This window comes from Brassica napus, chromosome C5, assembly GCF_020379485.1.
Source record: "Brassica napus cultivar Da-Ae chromosome C5, Da-Ae, whole genome shotgun sequence".
Classification (NCBI taxonomy): Eukaryota; Viridiplantae; Streptophyta; class Magnoliopsida; order Brassicales; family Brassicaceae; genus Brassica; species Brassica napus.
In genome coordinates, this window is record NC_063448.1 from 39,647,919 (window position 1) to 39,666,002 (window position 18,084).

Here is an 18,084-nt window from a genome sequence, read left to right on the forward strand (position 1 = left end):
TAGCAGTTGACTACGTTTCTACGTGGGTGGAAGCAATAGCCAGTCCCACAAACGACGCAAAGGTGGTGACTAAGATGTTCAAAACCATAATCTTTCCAAGATTTGGGGTACCACGCGTAGTCATCAGTGATGGGGGTAGTCACTTCATCAACAAGATCTTTGCAGGTCTATTAAAGAAGAACGGCGTGCAACACAAGGTAGCCACACCAAACCACCCTCAAACTAGTGGACAAGTGGAAGTTTCAAACAGAGAAATCAAGAGCATCCTGCAGAAAACAGTTAACACAAGTCGCAAGGACTGGTCGCTAAAGCTAAACAACGCTCTCTGGACTTACAGAACAGCCTACAAAACACCTATCGGGACCACTCCCTACAATCTGGTGTATGGTAAAGCTTGTCACCTGCCGGTTGAGTTGGAGTATAAGGCAGCTTGGGCTGTGAAGCTACTCAACTTCGACATCAAACCAGCAGCAGAGAGACACAATCCATGCAGATTCATGAGCTTGAGGAAATTAGGCATCTCGCCTATGAAAGCTCTAAGATCTACAAGGAGCGAACTAAGGCCTACCATGACAAGAGGATCATCAGCCGCAACTTTCAACCTAAGGATCATGTGCTCCTTTTCAACTCAAGGTTACGATTATTCCCTAGAAAGCTGCGATCTAGATGGTCCGGACCATTCACCATAAAAGAGGTCCGCCCCCACAGAGCTGTTGTGTTGCTGAACATCAAAGGGGAAGAATTTTTTGTCAACGGTCAACGCATAAAGCCATACCTTGCTGAGACAACAATCGCAGAGGGTGAAGAAATTCCCCTAAGCGATTCTTCCTTAGCCTAATAGGCCAACCAAGTCAAGCTAGTGACTTAAACCAAGCGCTTGGTGGGAGGCAACCCACTGGTGAGTGTAAATAATTCTTTTAGATTTTGTTTTTGTGCTTTTTTTTACTTATTTGCAGGATAGAAAAAAAAATATCAAAAACCCCGAGTTACTCAACCGGAAAAAAAGGAAAGTTTTCAAATTTTAGTTATTTTTGTAACAATTTTTAAAAGAAAAAAAAAAACCTAGCAAGTGGGAAATGGGGCACGATGTGGGGGGCCTATAAAAGGGAACTTACCCCATCTCTTCCCCACTTCCTCCAAAACCGCCTCCTCCCTCACCACTTCGATTCCCCCTCTTTAAAACCTAAACTCTTCAAACTTCTCCAACTTGTTTTACGATTTTTGGTTTCTACTTGCTTGGATTTCGAATTGTTTGATTGCAGGACTCTCACACCACCTTTCGAACGGTAAGAGGCGAAATCACTTTGTGATTCTCGGCCTAAAAACCTCTTTCTCTTCTCTTTTTTGAGCTTGAATAGATCAATTTTAGGGTTTATCTAAATCAAAATCGACCTCTCCTTATGCTGCTAGGATGGTTAATAGAAGTTGAGATAAGAATGGTTGAATCGATTATGATAGATGGAAGGTTATAAACTTTGCGCCAATGTTCTTCAATTGCACATGCATCGATTGTTTGGATATAGATTTTAGGATCTATTAAATCGATTTCTGTTGATTGGCAAAATGATCTAAGTACCTAGTATTCTACGAGATTGTATCTGGTTTACCATTATCAATCGCTTGCTCTTTATACATTGGGTTATGGAAAAGTCCGGAAAGAGCACTCGCAATCATAAAAGCTTCCAACTTTTTTCATTAAAACCCAATTGAACGGTACTAAGAACTTCTCCTTTGGTTTTGTTTTGCAGATGGCTCCCAGACGTACCAAGGCGGCATCTAGGATCAAGCCACCATACGCTCGGGGTGAACCGGAGGATTATACTGTTCCTCCAATTTACCCATGACCACGAGAAGAGCGAACCGAGATCTCCCTCACAGATCCGAACATCCCTAAGTCTTCTGAGTCAAGATGGGATAAGGAAGCCTCGCGCCGCTGCAACACCCTTCTCAACACCAACATCTTCCCGACACGATTCGTCGACGCTGGGGCTTTAAGCGACCTAGGCCTCCATGAGGATTTACATGCGGTTCTCCAAGTGCTGGGAATAGCTGATCTTTGTCACAGAACTCACCCGCTCTACCCTGATTTGGTTAGGCAAGTCCTCGCCACCGCGGAGCTAACTTTCAAGAGGCCCGGTTTCCCAATCTTTGAGGAGGCCTCCTTCACTTTCTTTGCGAGTGGTGTTAAGCACTCCATCAGCTTGGAGACATTGACTGAGATTTATGAGATCTCCGAGGAGTACACTCATACGTCCTTCCCCAGGAAGTTTATCCCAGAGCAAGCATTCTGGAAATTCATCGCTTCAAGGGATTTCAAATCCCGATCAGCCAGTCAATCTCACATCCGCAACCCTGTTCTGCGAATTACTACAAAGCTCCTGAGCAATCTGCTTTTCTCAAAGGACCAGACGTCAAAGGTGACACGAGGGAGTTGCAGATGCTATGTGCCGGTGTTGAGGACGAGCTCAAATCCTCCGACATTGGGATTCCGACCGATGACAACCAGTCTGGGTTGTGTGCTTGTTCAGATGTTTGTGGACAAGAAAGCCAGAGTGGTTAAGGGTTCTTTGAAGAAAGACCGTTCTGGGAGTTTGCTAACTCCTCTCTTCCGCCACTTAGAGTGTGATCTCAGCATCTATCAGTGCAACGAGACAGCGGAGTTCATTGATATTCCTTCCCTGATCAACTGCCAGATTCTCCGCGACGAGACCACCTACAGTTTCCTCAGTCGGGATGGGAGAAACCTCTACTGCAAGCTGCCTCAACCGAACATCACCTCGCTAAGTGATGTGACCAACATTTGTTTCGTCCCTGATGCTCAGTTTCTCTGCGCCGATCCAAAATCATCCTAGCGTGACGATACTATGGACGATGTTGAGTTTGTCCGCACAGATGGAGGCGACAATGCATATGACCTGGGCCCCCTTGATGACAACGCAGATGACTCCGCCTACCGTCGCTGGATGGTAGATTCTCAGCGCAAGAACAACAGCCTCATGAAGAGGATACTGAAGGCGATCACTGGACGATGCATGGGAGCTCCTAGCACAGCTGAACCTCGTCACGACCAGCCTACACCGAGCAGTCATCGTCCAGGGAAGGAGCCAGCAGGAACTGCAAGGGGTGACGAAGAGACTCCATGGGCCACTCCCCGCAGAAGGAACATGCGTTCCGCGGGCCAGTCTGAGAGCGATGACACTTACTATTCAGTCTCCTAGTTCTATCTCCATTGTTATATCCGTTTGAACTATTTCTATTTCTATTTCTGTTTCCTGCACTTTTTTATTATTTTATCTTTTCCATGAATTATTTTCTCACCAGGGATGGTGAGACGTAAGTCTGGGAGAGGCGCTTATCTGCTACTAATCGTTTACTTTTGGTTTTATGTTTAGAGTCACTCCGCTTTGAGTCGTTTTGATGTCTTCATCGAGTCAGTCCAAACTTTGTGGCACTACAAGAAATATGGGTATTGGTAGCAGTTCGCGGTAGCACGAATTCACCAACTGCTACCAAAAATGTCAAAATCGAATCACAACTCTATTGTAGCTTTAAATTTGCGCTACGATAAAATTTCATTAAAAGGAAACGGAAAAATCAATTTCGTAGCTGGAATGTCATTTTGGAAGTAAAAACAGTGAAATTTCACATTCGTACCAAAAAAAAAAACTTAAGTTACTTTTTGCCAAGTTATTTCCGTTTTACAAAAGAAAAAAAAAATTTCATTCTCTCCATCTTCTTCTTCATTGTTTACTCAGAATTAATCTATCCATTCCAATCGAAAAAACACAAATGGATTGGCCTTGTTCAAAGTCGAATTCAGGAACCCTAATCCGTCAAGCCACTGGATCTCGTCGTCGTAGACTCTTCGTCTTCTTCTTCTTTCCGAATCTCCTCCCTCCACGGCGAATTGGCTCCTTCGCCTTCATCCGTCGCTCTTCGCCACCATCACATTTCCCGTCTCTCGCTTCTTCTTCTTATTCCCTACGTTTTATCAGTTTCAGTTGCACAGGTTTGTAAAAGCTTCCACCTTTCTTCAATGGTTCTTCCACAGGCTTGCGATATTCTCACTTATACTAATTTTTTTTGGGCTTAGGTCACTGAGGAGCAGCTTTGGGCAGGTCTAAGTCTCTTTTACAAGTTTATCTTTGTTCGTGGTGTGTTCTTTGTCACGACTGGTTTTGGTTGTTTAGGTTGTTGACTGTTCCATCACATTCTGGGTCGGGTCTTGCTTTGTCTCCGCCGTTTTCGCCACCGCTTCATAGATCTGCCGTGTTCGAGATCCGCCGTGTTCGACCTCGTGGCCGCCAATCTAAGGTACGTTTGTCTCCACCGGAGTTTTGATTGTCTTGTACTTGCTCATTTATTTGTTTCTTAGTTGGTCTCAGTGAACATACATGATTGAACATGTAGAACTTATCTAATATTGAGTTGCTGTTTGTATTGTCTCATTTATTTTGTCCAATCTGCTATCAGTTGTGTGAAGAAACTTAGCTTCTGACACATCTAGCTTTATATCTTAATGGAGACTTGACAAGATTTGAATATGTTACTTCTCTTTTTGTTATGACTTGCATATGTCTCTGTTTTCGTATTCATTTTTCTTATGTAATGTAACAATAACAAGGAGATGGCTTTTCATTCCGAGGAGGACAAGAGTGAAGACTACCTCATCAAGATTGTTCTCATTGGGGATTGTGCAGTCCGGACATCAAACTTGCTTGCAAGATTTGCAAGGGATGAGATATTGGTAGATGTTAGTTGTGTATTGTTGGATCTGCTTCTTGCTGGAGATTAGGTTCTGGAAACGTAAACTTCTGTATTGATTTATCAAGTTATTTAGTGTGGTTCTTATGTGTTCAAGACTGTGACAAGGCCGTTGGCATAAAGCTTCGTTAGACTTCAAGATGATAGCAAAATCTTAAATTTAAACTCCAAACACACAAACTTTAATTTGTTATGCCATTAATAATATAACAATTCACAAATGTCATAATTTAAAAAACAACTATTTTTATCTATTATGTTTTTTCTAAATACAAAAGTAAATTGGGGTTAAAGTTTAAATTTAGGCTTTAGGGTTTATGTCAAACATAATAAACCATATATACTCAGACCTTATATCATCATAGATATTTTATTTTACACTTTTAATCATAAAACTAAATTATAAACCACACAGCATAATTTAAAAAAAGATATAAACCCTAAACCCTATATACTCAGACCTTATATCATCATAAATTTTTCATTTTACACTTTAATCATAAACACTAAATCCTAAACTATAAACACAAACCTTTAATTTGAAAACTTTAAATATAAACTCTAATTCTTTGCGAGTTATACTTTTAACTTATAATTTCAAACTTAAACTCTAAATTATATATACATATACCCCAAACTAATACAAAACTTCAAACCCTATTCTCTAATAAACCAAAAAAATACAATCTAATCTTTTCAATCAAACCCTAAACCCTATATACATATACCCCAAATTAATCATATACCCTATTCTCTAACTAAAAATCTTAAACTTCAATATTTTAATTATTTCAATTATTTAATGTGCAGATATGCACAAAAGGGCCGGAGAGGAAAGGATCGACACAGACTCTCACTCGTTGATGCAACAGAATTTTCTGCTGAAGAATAGGCGGAAGCACATGGAGCAGCCGCTCCGCCGCCGATGATCTAACTAAGAAAAGAAGATAAACAAGAACGAATGTGAAGTCAAGAACTCCAGTGGCATGTCACCATCACAATTGTTACCTCCTGCTTCGTCACCATCACCTATGTATTCAGAAAAAAAAAGAAATTTACTTTATGTACTTCAGAATAAGGTTATGAAGAAGGAGAAGATTCTTAAGAAAAGACAGATGCCACAGGTAAATTAGAAGGAGTATAAAGAGAAGAGAGGAGAACCATGCAGATCAGAGCGATTGTTCCTAAAGAAGAACACACAAAAACGAGGAGAGGCTGTGGACATCAATGGTTCTATCCTCTCTTGCAATTTTGCGCGATATCCTGCATCCTCTACGAAATTTGGTAACCCCTAGACACTGATTAGCTCCACTTAAACACAAAAAGGCATGTTTCATACCTAGACCGTTACCCTATCTAATGCCTATGATGAGAAGCTCACGCTACTCTTAATTGAATATTAGGAGTTTTGTCTGGAAGGTTTTAACTTTGGCAGGTCTGAGATACAGAGTATGGAGCCGTTTTGAACAGCAGTCAGTGGGGTTCTTTGTAAGTATGTGTTGTTTTAGCTAGACTGCTTATATGGTTCAGAGATTCGTGGTTATTGTATGGTTGCTGAGAATAGGCGAGTTCCCACACTTTCAAACCTTTCTCTCGGTTCTTGGTACTTGATTTTGTTTGAGGACAAACAAGGATCTAAGTCTGGGGGAGTTGATATATTGTGTTTTTGGCACATTATATGTATGTCTTACTAATAGTTTTCAAGGTTTTATCGAGTCTTTTTAGTCCATTTTCGAGTCATAACAGGTATAAAGTTGCATTGGATGGGAAATAGACTAGCTAGAGGAAAAGAAGAGAGAAAAGAATGATTTGGAGTTTTTTTCGCGCAGAATAGTCAACCGGAGCAGCCTGAGTGCCTGCTCCAGCGACAGAGATAAAAAAAAGAAGTTTCCAAATATTTCGGGATTTGCCCTAGATTTCCTATTTCTTTCATATAGCCGCCTGTGGCTCCAATATAGATAGTCTCATATTTATTACTTTAGACCTACCTTAGTTTTACGCAAGAAAAGACCTGAGAGAGCTTTGATTTTAGCGATTGCTACTTGTAAGGGAGAATTCCTCATCTATCTCATATAGAAGATTATCCTGAACCCTCTGATTTCTTCTATCAATTATATGTAGTATTATTCAGAACTCATGCTTCTCTGTCCTTGTGTTATGTCTGAGTAGTCACCGAGTTAGTTTAGGGTTCTAGGGTTTGGATTCGTTAGCTGAAGCATAAATAAGCCATCTTAAGATTGTCTACATTCATATCTGTTCTTATTGCTTGCATTGAACCGATCACTTAGTGCATGAATTAGAGTTAATCAATTTAGCTAGCCGTTAATTGATAACTTGACACGATTTGAATGAGCCTTGTATCCCTAGTCAGCGAGAGTAGATATTAGGGTGTATTGTGAACATATCGGACTTGATCTCTAAGACTTGCCATCGTGTCTTAATCCAAACGAGAGTTTAGGCATCAAGACCGACTCGCAAAGGAATCAACACCACGAGAGTGGGTTGATTCAATCGGAGTGATCCGAGTTTAGACTTGCTATAAATTGGACTTGAATAATTGCTTGGCTTGCGATTTCATTACCCGAAGAAGAAACCCTAGACTAGCGACTTTTAATCAATTCAAAAACACATAATCTTGTTACTTGTTATTTACATTATTTACTTCATTAAAAAGCCCCACTTCGTTTTAGCTAAATTTTGATCCCATAAAGATAAAGTGTGAACTGGTCCTCTGGAATTGAATCTAAAGATATTACAACTACACTGTTAACTTGACAGTAGCAAAGATCCAATTTTAGTGTATCAACAAGCGAGGGAGAGAGATGGCCGAGGTAATGAAGACTCATCGTGACAAGTTCTCTTACGAGTTTGTGGAGCTTAAGGAGAGTTATCGAGATCTCGGGGATTATTGCGAGTGCCGCAGCACTGAGGGCGGACTGTATCTCACGCAGGCTGCTGATTATTTGTATAACGTCAAGAATTCGAGGCAAACTTGGCACATGAATGAGAGAGACTGAGATTTTGCGATTCCTCGGATCGAGGAGAGGATTTGGGAGCAATGGGAGCCAATTCCTATTTGTCTTGACACGGTGGAAGCTGAGACAGGAGCTCCTGACGAGACGAGCGAAGTGAGCCAGCCGACCGTTCCCCTTGATCTCGACGATTACTCGATAGGGAGATTCATGACCGGGTACTTCGATGTTGATGGTTGATTGGTGAGGACTTCTGTGGCTTATCGGGAAAGTGTTCCCTTGTATCATATTTTATTGTTGGTTTGTTTCCGGCCAAGTGTGGCCGTGTTTTTATGTAGTGGGACTGGCCGTGTGTTGCTTTGAATCCCTGCCGTTTACCGGCCTTTGTGTAATTCGTACTCTTTATAAGAAAAAGGTTTCGAGAATGTTTGGGTTTTTGTTAAGTGTAGGAGAAGGATTCGAGTTGTCATCTCGCTCCTTATCCTTTTTGTGGATCGTCCTGTTTGTTGCTCGTCTGAGATGTTTATGAAATTCTCAAATTTTCGAGGGCGTTTAGATGTGGACGAAGAGACATGGTTTCAGGATCTCGTATCTTTTCGATATCATGCACTGAGACGTTAGAGACCAGTGTGTTGGGTTTAGGGTAAGACCTTGGTCTAATCACGGCTTTAGGGGGTGCGATGACTACTTCAACTTACATTTCCCGTATTGTTTTCGACCTGATTCTGTCCGCTTTAAAGTCCGCGATATGTTTTCGGCTTATGCGATTTGTATGGTAGGAATTGAGCATCTCTTCGAGGACAATTTTTAAGTCTCCTAAAAGTGCTGACCAAAATTTCATATTTCTTTTATAGCGCGTTATTTTATCCTAGTCGGATGTAAGAGGACATATCCTTAGGATAAGTCTAAATGTGTTTGTTTAGGACGGCTAAAGTGCTTGGTGGGGCCAATCGACAAGCGTTTGTAATTTTTAGTCGCGAACGGACTGGGAGCATGTTCTCGAAGATATAGGCGACGTCTCGCTTATTTTTTTGAGGACACACTTCATGTTAGTAATGTATCTGAGATTGGGGTCTCTTTTTCTGGTCGAGAGTCGGATTTGATGGTACGACCGACATGTGGTTTCGAAGGAGTTTTGGTGGGCGAAATCTGTTGATTTCGGCGATGCCTTAGTTGATGAGACGAAGTTTTTTTGTTGGACAAATTAGTGTGGAGTCGATCCGTTTTAAGGCAAGACGATCTTTTACAAGTTTCCCTTTTCCGGGTTTGTATGATAATCGTTTTGCTCGTATATGGATGTTTTCCGAAAATATAACAAGACGTTACGCAAGATAAGAGATTTTTGAAAGAACTCTTTATTGCCGAAATAGTTTCAAAAATATTGAGTACAAGGCGAATATTTTAGAATGTGGGAATATACGAGCACTCGTATATGTACCCACTCCCCCCCCCCCCTCCTTTTTCGAAGGGGGGATAGCTGAAATCGTCCTTCGACAAGCTGCTTACGTACCCCTATCAGAGATCAAGCCATCTCGTAGTTTCGTGGCTTGTGCGAGTGTGTCTACTTGGCTATCGCGTTTGTGTCGGTCGCCTTAGTCGCAGGACTGACATCTTCTACCGGGTTCTTCTCCTCCGGTTGGGTTGAAGCGCTGGGCTCCGAAACTGATTGTTTCCTGGCCGTTGTTTGAGTCGACGATTCTGTGTTGTCTCTTTTCGAAGCGTTTTCAGTTAGTGCATGAGTTAGCTTCGCCCATTTGGATTTCACTATCTTCGGCCAGGAAGCAGTGTCTCGACTGTGTCTGGCATCCCCATATTGCAGTAATTCCGTTATGAGTCCGGAATTTGATGCCTAAGTGATAAGTCGACGTGACTGCCTTCATGGCATTTAGCCAAGGTGTGCCCACAATGACGTTGTAGATGGCAGGGTGGTCGATGACCGCGAAGTCAACGATCTTCGTGACTTCTTTCGCAGCAACAGGCAGTTTGATTGATCCGATGGTCATTGACGTCGTGCCTTCGAAACCGGTTAGCTGCCTTGGCGATGGTACTACCTCTCCTAGCTCGACGTTCATCCTCTTGAGAGTATCGCGGAAGATGACATTAACCGTGCTACCATTGTCGATGAGAACTCTTGTGACCTCGAGATCTCTTATCACGAGATCGATCACGAGCGGATCGCAGTGGGGCTGATCGATCCCGCCGGGCTCATCTTCATCGAAAGTGATTGCTCTTTTCGAGAAGTCGCTAGGCGCAGACCAGGTTAGCAAATTTGCTCTCGTCTCAGCCTTGGGTTGATAAGTTTTGATGACGGAGATGGTATCGCTTCAGTACTGCGATCCTCTGATAATCATATTGACTCTGCGGCGACTATTGTCGTTGTCCTTCTCATCATGCCTTCTCCTGCGCTTTTCTCCTGATTGGTTCCCTTGGAGAGAGTTCTCCAGGGCCTTATCGTTTCTCAGAGGGTGGTCTGAACCGCGGACGAGGTCTTTTACGCTAGACACTTCGGCGAGTTCTCCCGCGAGCAGCTTTGCGGCCAACCTGGCACCGAGAACTTTACAGTTTACGGTCAAGTGGCCGCGGGCCTGGTGAAAGTGCAGAAGGCGTTCTCGTCGTAATTCGGATTCCAGGTCCATGTATTACCCGTCGTCCGGCCTTGCTCCGGTCCGGAGTTGATGGCGTAGTTATGCGCTCCCTGTGTCTCTTCTTCCCCGTGATGGATGTTTTTGTCATTACGAGGGTTTCTCCTTTTAAGTTTATGATCCGCCCTGAGATCCTTTGACGATGTCTTCGTGAGCCTCTATTTTTGCGATAGGACTTTTGTCTCTTCTTTGATGATTATGTAGTCCGTGGCTTTATGGAGCGCGTCCTGAATCGTACGCGGCTTATCCAAGGTTATCATTTTCCTGAAGTTTGACTTGTACCAGAGCGTCTTACGGAGTGCGTCTACTTGTATTTTGTCGCTTATTCCACTGACTCTAGCCATGAGAATCTTAAACCATTTTATGAAGTCGCGGACAGGTTCGTCCTCTCCCTGGGACATGCTCCAGAGATCGACATCGGAGGTTTCTCGGTTTATGAACATAGAGTACTGCTTGAGGAACTCCGAGGCGAGTTTGCGAAAGCTTCCGATGGAATTTCGCTTCAGGCGAGAGAACCATTCGAGTGCTCCTCCTTGGAGGTTTTCGACGAAGAGGCAGCATTCGCCGACATCTCTTTCACTTTCTTTGAATTTGGCTCTCCCCATTGCGATCTGGAGAGCCTGCAAGTGTGCCCTTGGATCGGTCGTACCGTAGTAAGGCGTTACCTTGATCTTTCCAGGATCTGAAACCCTTGTTCCGGTGATGCGGGTAGTAAAGGGCGTTTTTTGAGATTCCTCGAGCAGCAAATCGATATCAGGCGTGGTGCTAGTAGCGTGGTGAATCTGAGATTTCACTGTTCTGACTTCTGCAACCGTTTTCATGAGATGATCGCGAAGATCGCGGATCTGGGATTTCTCACTAGCAGGTTTCCGACTTTGTTGGCGTTTGCCGGGAGGTTCTGAGTGTGCTCCTCGGCCAGTTCTTCCTGTTCGTCCCAAAATATAGCTTCTTCTTCTTCGGTCATAAGATTATCGAACTGGGAATCATCTTGAGCCGCACGGCTCTTTGTACGACGCGGATGCACGTCTGCGTCTTCGTCAGTAGGTTCGGACAGACTGCAAGAATCCACATCGACGCGCCCAATTTCTCCTTACTCCTTGTCTTCCACGATAGGGGGAAGATCTCCCGGGTTTTTCCGCGTTGGCGCAGGAGTGATTTCGTCGGGGTTTTGCCCGGACGTTTTCCCCTGCGCGTTTCCGGACCGGTCCGAATGAGTTGCGAAATCGAGTCTTCGTCCGCGGACTCGGGTTGTTCCGCGTGGAAGGACGGCTCTGGTTCTTGCTGTTAGGTTTTCGACCTGTTTAGCGAGAGAACTCATTACCGTGTCCCATTCTTCTGACTTCTTTTCGAAAGTCGGGAACATCTTCTGGACCTCCTCGAACGCTGCGGTGTTGAGGTTAACCGCGGTAACGTTCGCTGCTGGAGCGTTTTCAACGTTGTCGTCGACGGCATCACCGTTGTGAGTTTGTTGGTTGTTGTGATCGTCAGCTGACATGTCTGATCGAGCGTTGGTGGCTGAGAGTTAAATTGATCCGTACCCCCTCCTTCTAGCGCCAAACTGTGGGGACCGAAATTCGCACTGTCGATTTCCATTTAAATTAGGAAAGTTAGGGAAACCCTAATTTTCCAGAGGTCCCGGATATCTTCTAAACCACACGCCAATCAATCAGAACACGAAAGTATAGACGAAAAATAAATAAGGAATCGAAAAGAGAGCAAGAAGTTTATTATTCTAAATCTGCGTTTGAGCGTTACAATGAGGTAAGAGCCTTCGGCCACAAGAGCTGTCAGCGAGATCCCTAATTCTAGCAACCTATGACTTGAAAACCTAGTTGAGTCGCAGCTCGATAACAAAAACGGAAAATTGCCTAAATTGCTATAAGTGCTAAGTTTTGCTCGGAGTAGAAAAATTGCCTCCTTCTGCATCTACAATTTCGACATTCTTATATACTCTCCAAGAGGCGGTTTGCTCTTTCCCTTTCTGCCCTCGGTCGAGTTTATCGCTTCGCGGAAATATTCCATTTTCCCTCGATCTTCATGTTTATCTTCGGAAACTTCACATTTATCTTCCGAACTTGACCTTTATCTTCCCCTGCATAACCGTCATAACAATTTAGGCTCGATTTCGTTACGAAGCCGTAAGTGGGCCCTTAGCCGCATTTTAGGCCTCTTTGGGCCATTTTCCGACTTAAACGTTTTTTACGATTTCTTCGAAAGAACGTTTCTTGATGCGACATCTATTTCGAAGAACATGCAAATTCCTCGTATAGCGTAGGCAGTCCGAGTTGTTCAGTAAAATGTTGCCGTTTTACACGAGAAATCTGAATTTACTTCAAGAGAACGAGTTCTTTGCGGTTTCCAAACTGTAAAGTTCCGATGGTGACTCCGATCGAGACGAAACAAGAGTCAGTTCGATCCGATCTCAGAGAGGGAGCTACGAGAGTGGGGTGAAGGCAGCTTGGTCAGTCCAACTCGCTCGTTTGACGGTCGGTCCAACTAGCCCATTTGACGAGTTGGACGGCTTGGCCGGTCCAACTCTTACGTTTGGCGAGTTGGACGATGGGTCTTTCGCTTTTCGGGATCCGTTGTCCGAGGCCTCGAGCAACCTTTCTCGAAGACTTTATTTCGTGAATCCTTTTCGGAACTGCTACGAAACTTGACTTAGTTCTTCCGCTTCTCTATTCTTTTGAATTTTATTTTTCTTTTTTCATAAAAGACATTTCTCGGGAAGTTTCAGACTTTGATTTCGTCGTAACCGGTTTTGACCCCAACAACTTGTTCAGTTCTGAGAAGAAGAAAGTTTCTCTAACCACAAATATATGGGTTGCTCCTACAACCACTACAAAAAAAGTCTACATTGATAGCATATTATTATAGCACGTTTTACTGAACTGCTATCGTTAATGATTTAAAATTTTCCGTATTATATAATAGCGCTAGATAAACGCTATGATAGAGTGAAACCTAAAATAACACTTAATTAATGTTATTTTGAAAATTAAGTGAGCGGGAAAATAAAAGCACTGATTCCGCCAATATATATCAGGAAGAGCGACAAAGACATTATTTAATCGGCTTCAAAAATGTTATCAAAGACATATAATAGCATTTTTCTAACGCTAAGAAAAACTAATTAAACCCCTAAATCCTAAACATTGTTTCAAACCCTAAACTCTAAAGATAACCCTTAAAACTCTAATCTTTTCATACTATAACTTTAAATCTTAAAATTAAACTAAAAATTAAATCTTCTTAATCTTAAACTATATTTCCTAAACACAAATCTTTAATCTTTAATCAAACTCTTTATCATAAATCTTAACTTCAAACATAAACTATACATTCAATACTCTACAAATATTTATAACTAAGTCTCACCACTAAAATAATAATTAATAATTAATATATTTAATAATTCATTATAACATTTATAACCACTAGATTAAAATTTAAATTCCAAACCCTATATCTAAACCCCAAACCCTATTCCTCAAACCCCAATATATTTTGAACCCTATGTACTAGACCATAAATTATAAATTTACCCTGTAAAACTAATATTTTCTAACTTAAACACCAAATCTTAACACATAAATTACAAATCTAATTTTTTGAATTTTATTCTCAAATTCCACTCTAAACTAAACATAAACAGTAAATATTTTTTTTAACTGATATAATCAAAATATACTTATTAAATATAACTCTCATATATGCTATACACCTTATATAATAAACACTAAAATTTAAACTAAACTCTGAATACTATAAATTAATCTTAAACTTTGAAATTAAATTTCAATACTATACCCAAATATCAATCACAAAGTTTAAAATTTTAAATTTAAATCTAAACAATTTAATTTGTGAATTCTAAATCTTAGATTTTTTTTTCTCAAAATAATTTATATTAACGAAATTTATCATAAATATTTTATATATAAAAAAACAAAATAGAATAAGAAATCAATGGTGTTAAAAGACAATAGGAAAACAAATACATAACATCTCGTTGGTCAACAGAAAGTAGCCTATCACATAGAAGGGTGAGGATCATGCTTTGTGTAACCACATCCATTGATAAAAATGAATCCAACGGACCAAAATGCACTAAGATAAAAAATACACTTTTTCTTCATATCTCTTTCTTTCTTTCTCTCCTCTGATCTCTTCGTATCCTCTAATCTATCTCTCAATATGTCTCCTTCGTGAATCTAAACTTTCTCAACAACCACCACCATCACCTCCGACAGAATTATCTCAATTTCCACCCCCTCGTTCTCCACTACTCTACCTGATTACTCTTTTTATTTCTTATATCCTCAAAGTTTTTCCTTTCTTCAGATGCAGATTTAAAACATGAAGAAGATAGGAAACAGATCGGGAGGGAGGAGTCAGAAGAAGCTTGACAGCAGAGGAGGTAGAAGAATCGTGATGGTGGGGGCATAAGAAGCCTCACGGCGGAGAAGGCGTGGCAAGCATATGAGTTTGTCGCTCAGCCGTAACACCGGTGGCTCTACCACCAGACTGAGTCTTCGCTTGAGCCATGGCAATCGGAGCTGGTGGAGGTGGAGGTGTCGGTGTAAAAAGCTGATGGAGTTGACGAAGTCTCATGGAGGAGAGGAAACGGCTGGATTCTTCTTTTCTTTTTTTAGGTTTAGCTTTTTTTTATTCGGTTTAGTTTAAACCGAGTTGGAATTGTGGTAGTTTGACTTTGGCTTTTAATTTCTGGTTTAATTTTGTAAACCAGAATTTATTTGTAAACCAATCTTAATTTATAAATAAAATTTATTTTATTTTTAATTATAAAACAACTTTCCGTTTAATTGTCAATTATTTTATTTTAATTATAATTATTTTTAGTTTATTATAAAAAGATATATCATAGCACGAATGTATAAATCATAATCAATTTGTAACGAAAAAATAGTGCTATATTTAAATTAATAGCAACATTCAAGTATTGCTATCGTATCTGGTTATTTCATAGCGTTTAAAAAATGCTATCGTAGATGGGGTGCCTATGATGGCTGCCGATGACATAGCATATGAGAAAACGCTATGAAAGCCCTATTATAGCGTTTTTCGTGAGCTAAGAATGTACATAATTCTTGTAGTGAACCTCTTACAACTACATGGTTGTGATGGCTCACTGGATTGACAGAAACTGGAATATGCAGAAGAGGATTATTAGCATCAACCCAGTGACAGATCATAAAGGAGAAAAGATTGCTGAACATCTGATTCAATGTCTTGAGGATTGAGGAATTGAGAAGGTGTTCACAATAACAGTAGACAACGTTAAAGGGAATGATAAGGCAAGTAGGACCAGATGCTTTAGTTAGGAATGGGGTGTTGTTGCATATGTGTTGATGTGCCCACATTTTAAATTTAATAGTGAGGGATGGTTTAGCTGAGGTAAAAGAGAGTGTGGTGGCTATTAGAAATGCGGTCAAGTATGTAAGATCATCTGGTTCATGGCTACAATCATCTCAGTTGAGGGTCCTCACAGGAAAACTTATTAGAGGAAGCTTGTCTTTGGACTGTATTACGAGGTGGAACGCAACATATCTGATGATGTGTGTTGCGTAAAAGTTTAGGGTTGTTTTGAAAAAGCTTTTACCAGAAGATATGTTGTACAATGGTTACTTCAACGAAGGAGAAGAGAATGGACATAAAAAGGTTGGACCTCCAACTTCTCACGGGTGGGGTGAATTGCAGAGGTTGGTGAAATTCTTTAAGTTCTTTTTTGGTTGCACGTTGGCGTTTTCAGCATCTAAAACATTGATTTCAACTAAATTTTACAATGAGATTGTCGTCATTGAGAGGAACCTCATCAGTTTGAGCAACAACAAATATGGACTTCTACAGATTCAAGCAAGGGAGATGAGGAACAAGTTTAAGAAATTTTGGGATGGCCTTATCAACATGAATCCTCTTATCATCATTGCAAGCGTGTTTGATCCAAGAAACAAGATGCAGTTTGCTTGCATTTGTTTTGACAAGCTCTATGGTGAGGACAGTGTAGAGAGTACCCATCTTAGAACTTCAATTAGGACATTGATAAAAGATCGGTATGAGGAGTAGGCAGTGAATATGTGCCCACAATAACAAGGAGATAGTGTTGGTAACACTAGTGACAATGTCGGAGATTGGTAACATGTTTGACATCTCTGATGATGATGAAGAGTATGAGGGAAGGGATTCTCTGTACTCAGAGATGGAATCCAAGGTTGCAAATGATGAAGGCAGTAGTGAGCTTGATATTTACCTGATGGAAAGATCAGTGCCACGGACCTCAGATAGGATGGGAAGGGAATTTGATGTGTTGTCATGGTGGAGTCATAATTCTGCTAAGTATGCAATCCTCTCAGAACTGGTGAAGGATGTTTTAGCTGTCCAGGTCTCTTACGTTTCTTCAGAGTCGGCATTTAGTACTAGTGGTAGGATTTTAGATCCTTATCGGAGCTGTCTAACACCATATATGATCCAAGCATTGATATCTTGTATTTTTCATTGAATTAACCATCCATTTAGTATGCATATTGATCATTTAGATTAGTATTCAGGTATCATTAGGTTACATTCCCATGCAAATGTCATTAGTAGGTATTGGAGTATCCTTTTGGAGTTTTTAGAAGTGTTTGGAGCCATCTTGGGTCATAATAAGTGGACATTGAGCATTGGACGAATGAGCCAAGAAATGGGTCGACTGCAGACTAAGGCCACGAACCGAACCGTCCATATATTTCGGGCAGAGAAGGTGACTTGAAGCTGGTCGGCCGCAGGATTCCACAGCGGACAAACGCCGTCCGTGGTCGACACCGCAATAACTTACCCATTTATTTTTGGGTCCTGGGTTTGTCAGGTTGACCCGGTTCAAGTTTTAAAGCTACTATAAATAGTTTTAGACCTAAAACATGGATTTTTATCTCATTTTCTCTCAAGACTTTGTTTACTTTTGTAAAAGCTTGAATGTTTTGATAATCTTAGGAAGTACTTCATCTTATATTTGTGTTTGTTTTGCTCATTAACATGATTAACCTTGGTCTTTACATGGGGTTAAGGTTTTTCATGAAGATTAGTGATTAGTGTGACCTTGTGATTCATGGGTTAGATAGATTAGGGTGATTAGGTGGATAATTAGGATTTTTCTTGCTTGATTAACATTGTTTTATGCTTACTAAGTGTTCTTAATGATAGATTAGACTTGATCACTCTCATCTAGACCTTAAGTTATTTACGCCCGGAAAATGTTTGTTAAAATGCTTGAATAAACTTAGTATTGATCTAGCTTGAATAACCAAAGGGATTTGATGTTAGGATTGCTAGATGGTTAGTAGACTTGAACACAATGCATTCTTGAATGTGTTAGGCAAATGGGAGTTGATGGTTAATGCATGATTAGCATAGCAATTATTGTCACGGAAGTGGATTAATCTATTTGAATGAGATCTAGACCTATAAACTTGTTGATTGTTTTGTTTGAACATCCTAGATTAAACCTTGATCACTTTATATCAATTATCATTGTCCATGGAGCCATCATTAGCATTTGATTGAATTCTTGCACTTATTTCTTGATTGGATTTGAGATCACCTTGTTTATATTTCTAGGGTCTTAGCTTGTTACAAATCATCCATCTTCTTATTTGCTTAGATTGGAAAAGTTAATTTGTGTATTCTTAGTGTTATAGATCATTAGT

At 40.8% G+C, this 18,084-nt stretch overlaps 1 protein-coding gene across 1 annotated transcript; it reads left to right on the forward strand.

Annotated features, from left to right (window-relative positions):
- The first annotated feature begins 1,748 nt into the window (after positions 1–1,748).
- On the forward strand, positions 1,749–4,903 carry LOC106403493. The gene is made up of 4 exons (XM_048757470.1): positions 1,749–1,803; positions 1,855–4,009; positions 4,094–4,314; positions 4,625–4,903. The coding sequence occupies exons 1-2, from the start codon at positions 1,749–1,751 to the stop codon at positions 2,850–2,852; spliced, it is 1,053 nt and encodes a 350-aa protein (XP_048613427.1). The 3' UTR covers positions 2,853–4,009; positions 4,094–4,314; positions 4,625–4,903.
- The last annotated feature ends 13,181 nt before the right edge of the window (positions 4,904–18,084 follow it).

What these genes read in the sequence shown, in the direction of transcription:
- LOC106403493 (XM_048757470.1), top strand. Translation starts at nt 1,749, where the DNA reads ATGGCTCCCAGACGTACCAAGGCGGCATCTAGGATCAAGCCACCATAC. An exon ending in CAAGCCACCATACGCTCGGG is followed by an intron (nt 1,804 to 1,854) that starts GTGAACCGGAGG and finishes GACCACGAGAAG; the next exon opens with AGCGAACCGAGATCTCCCTC.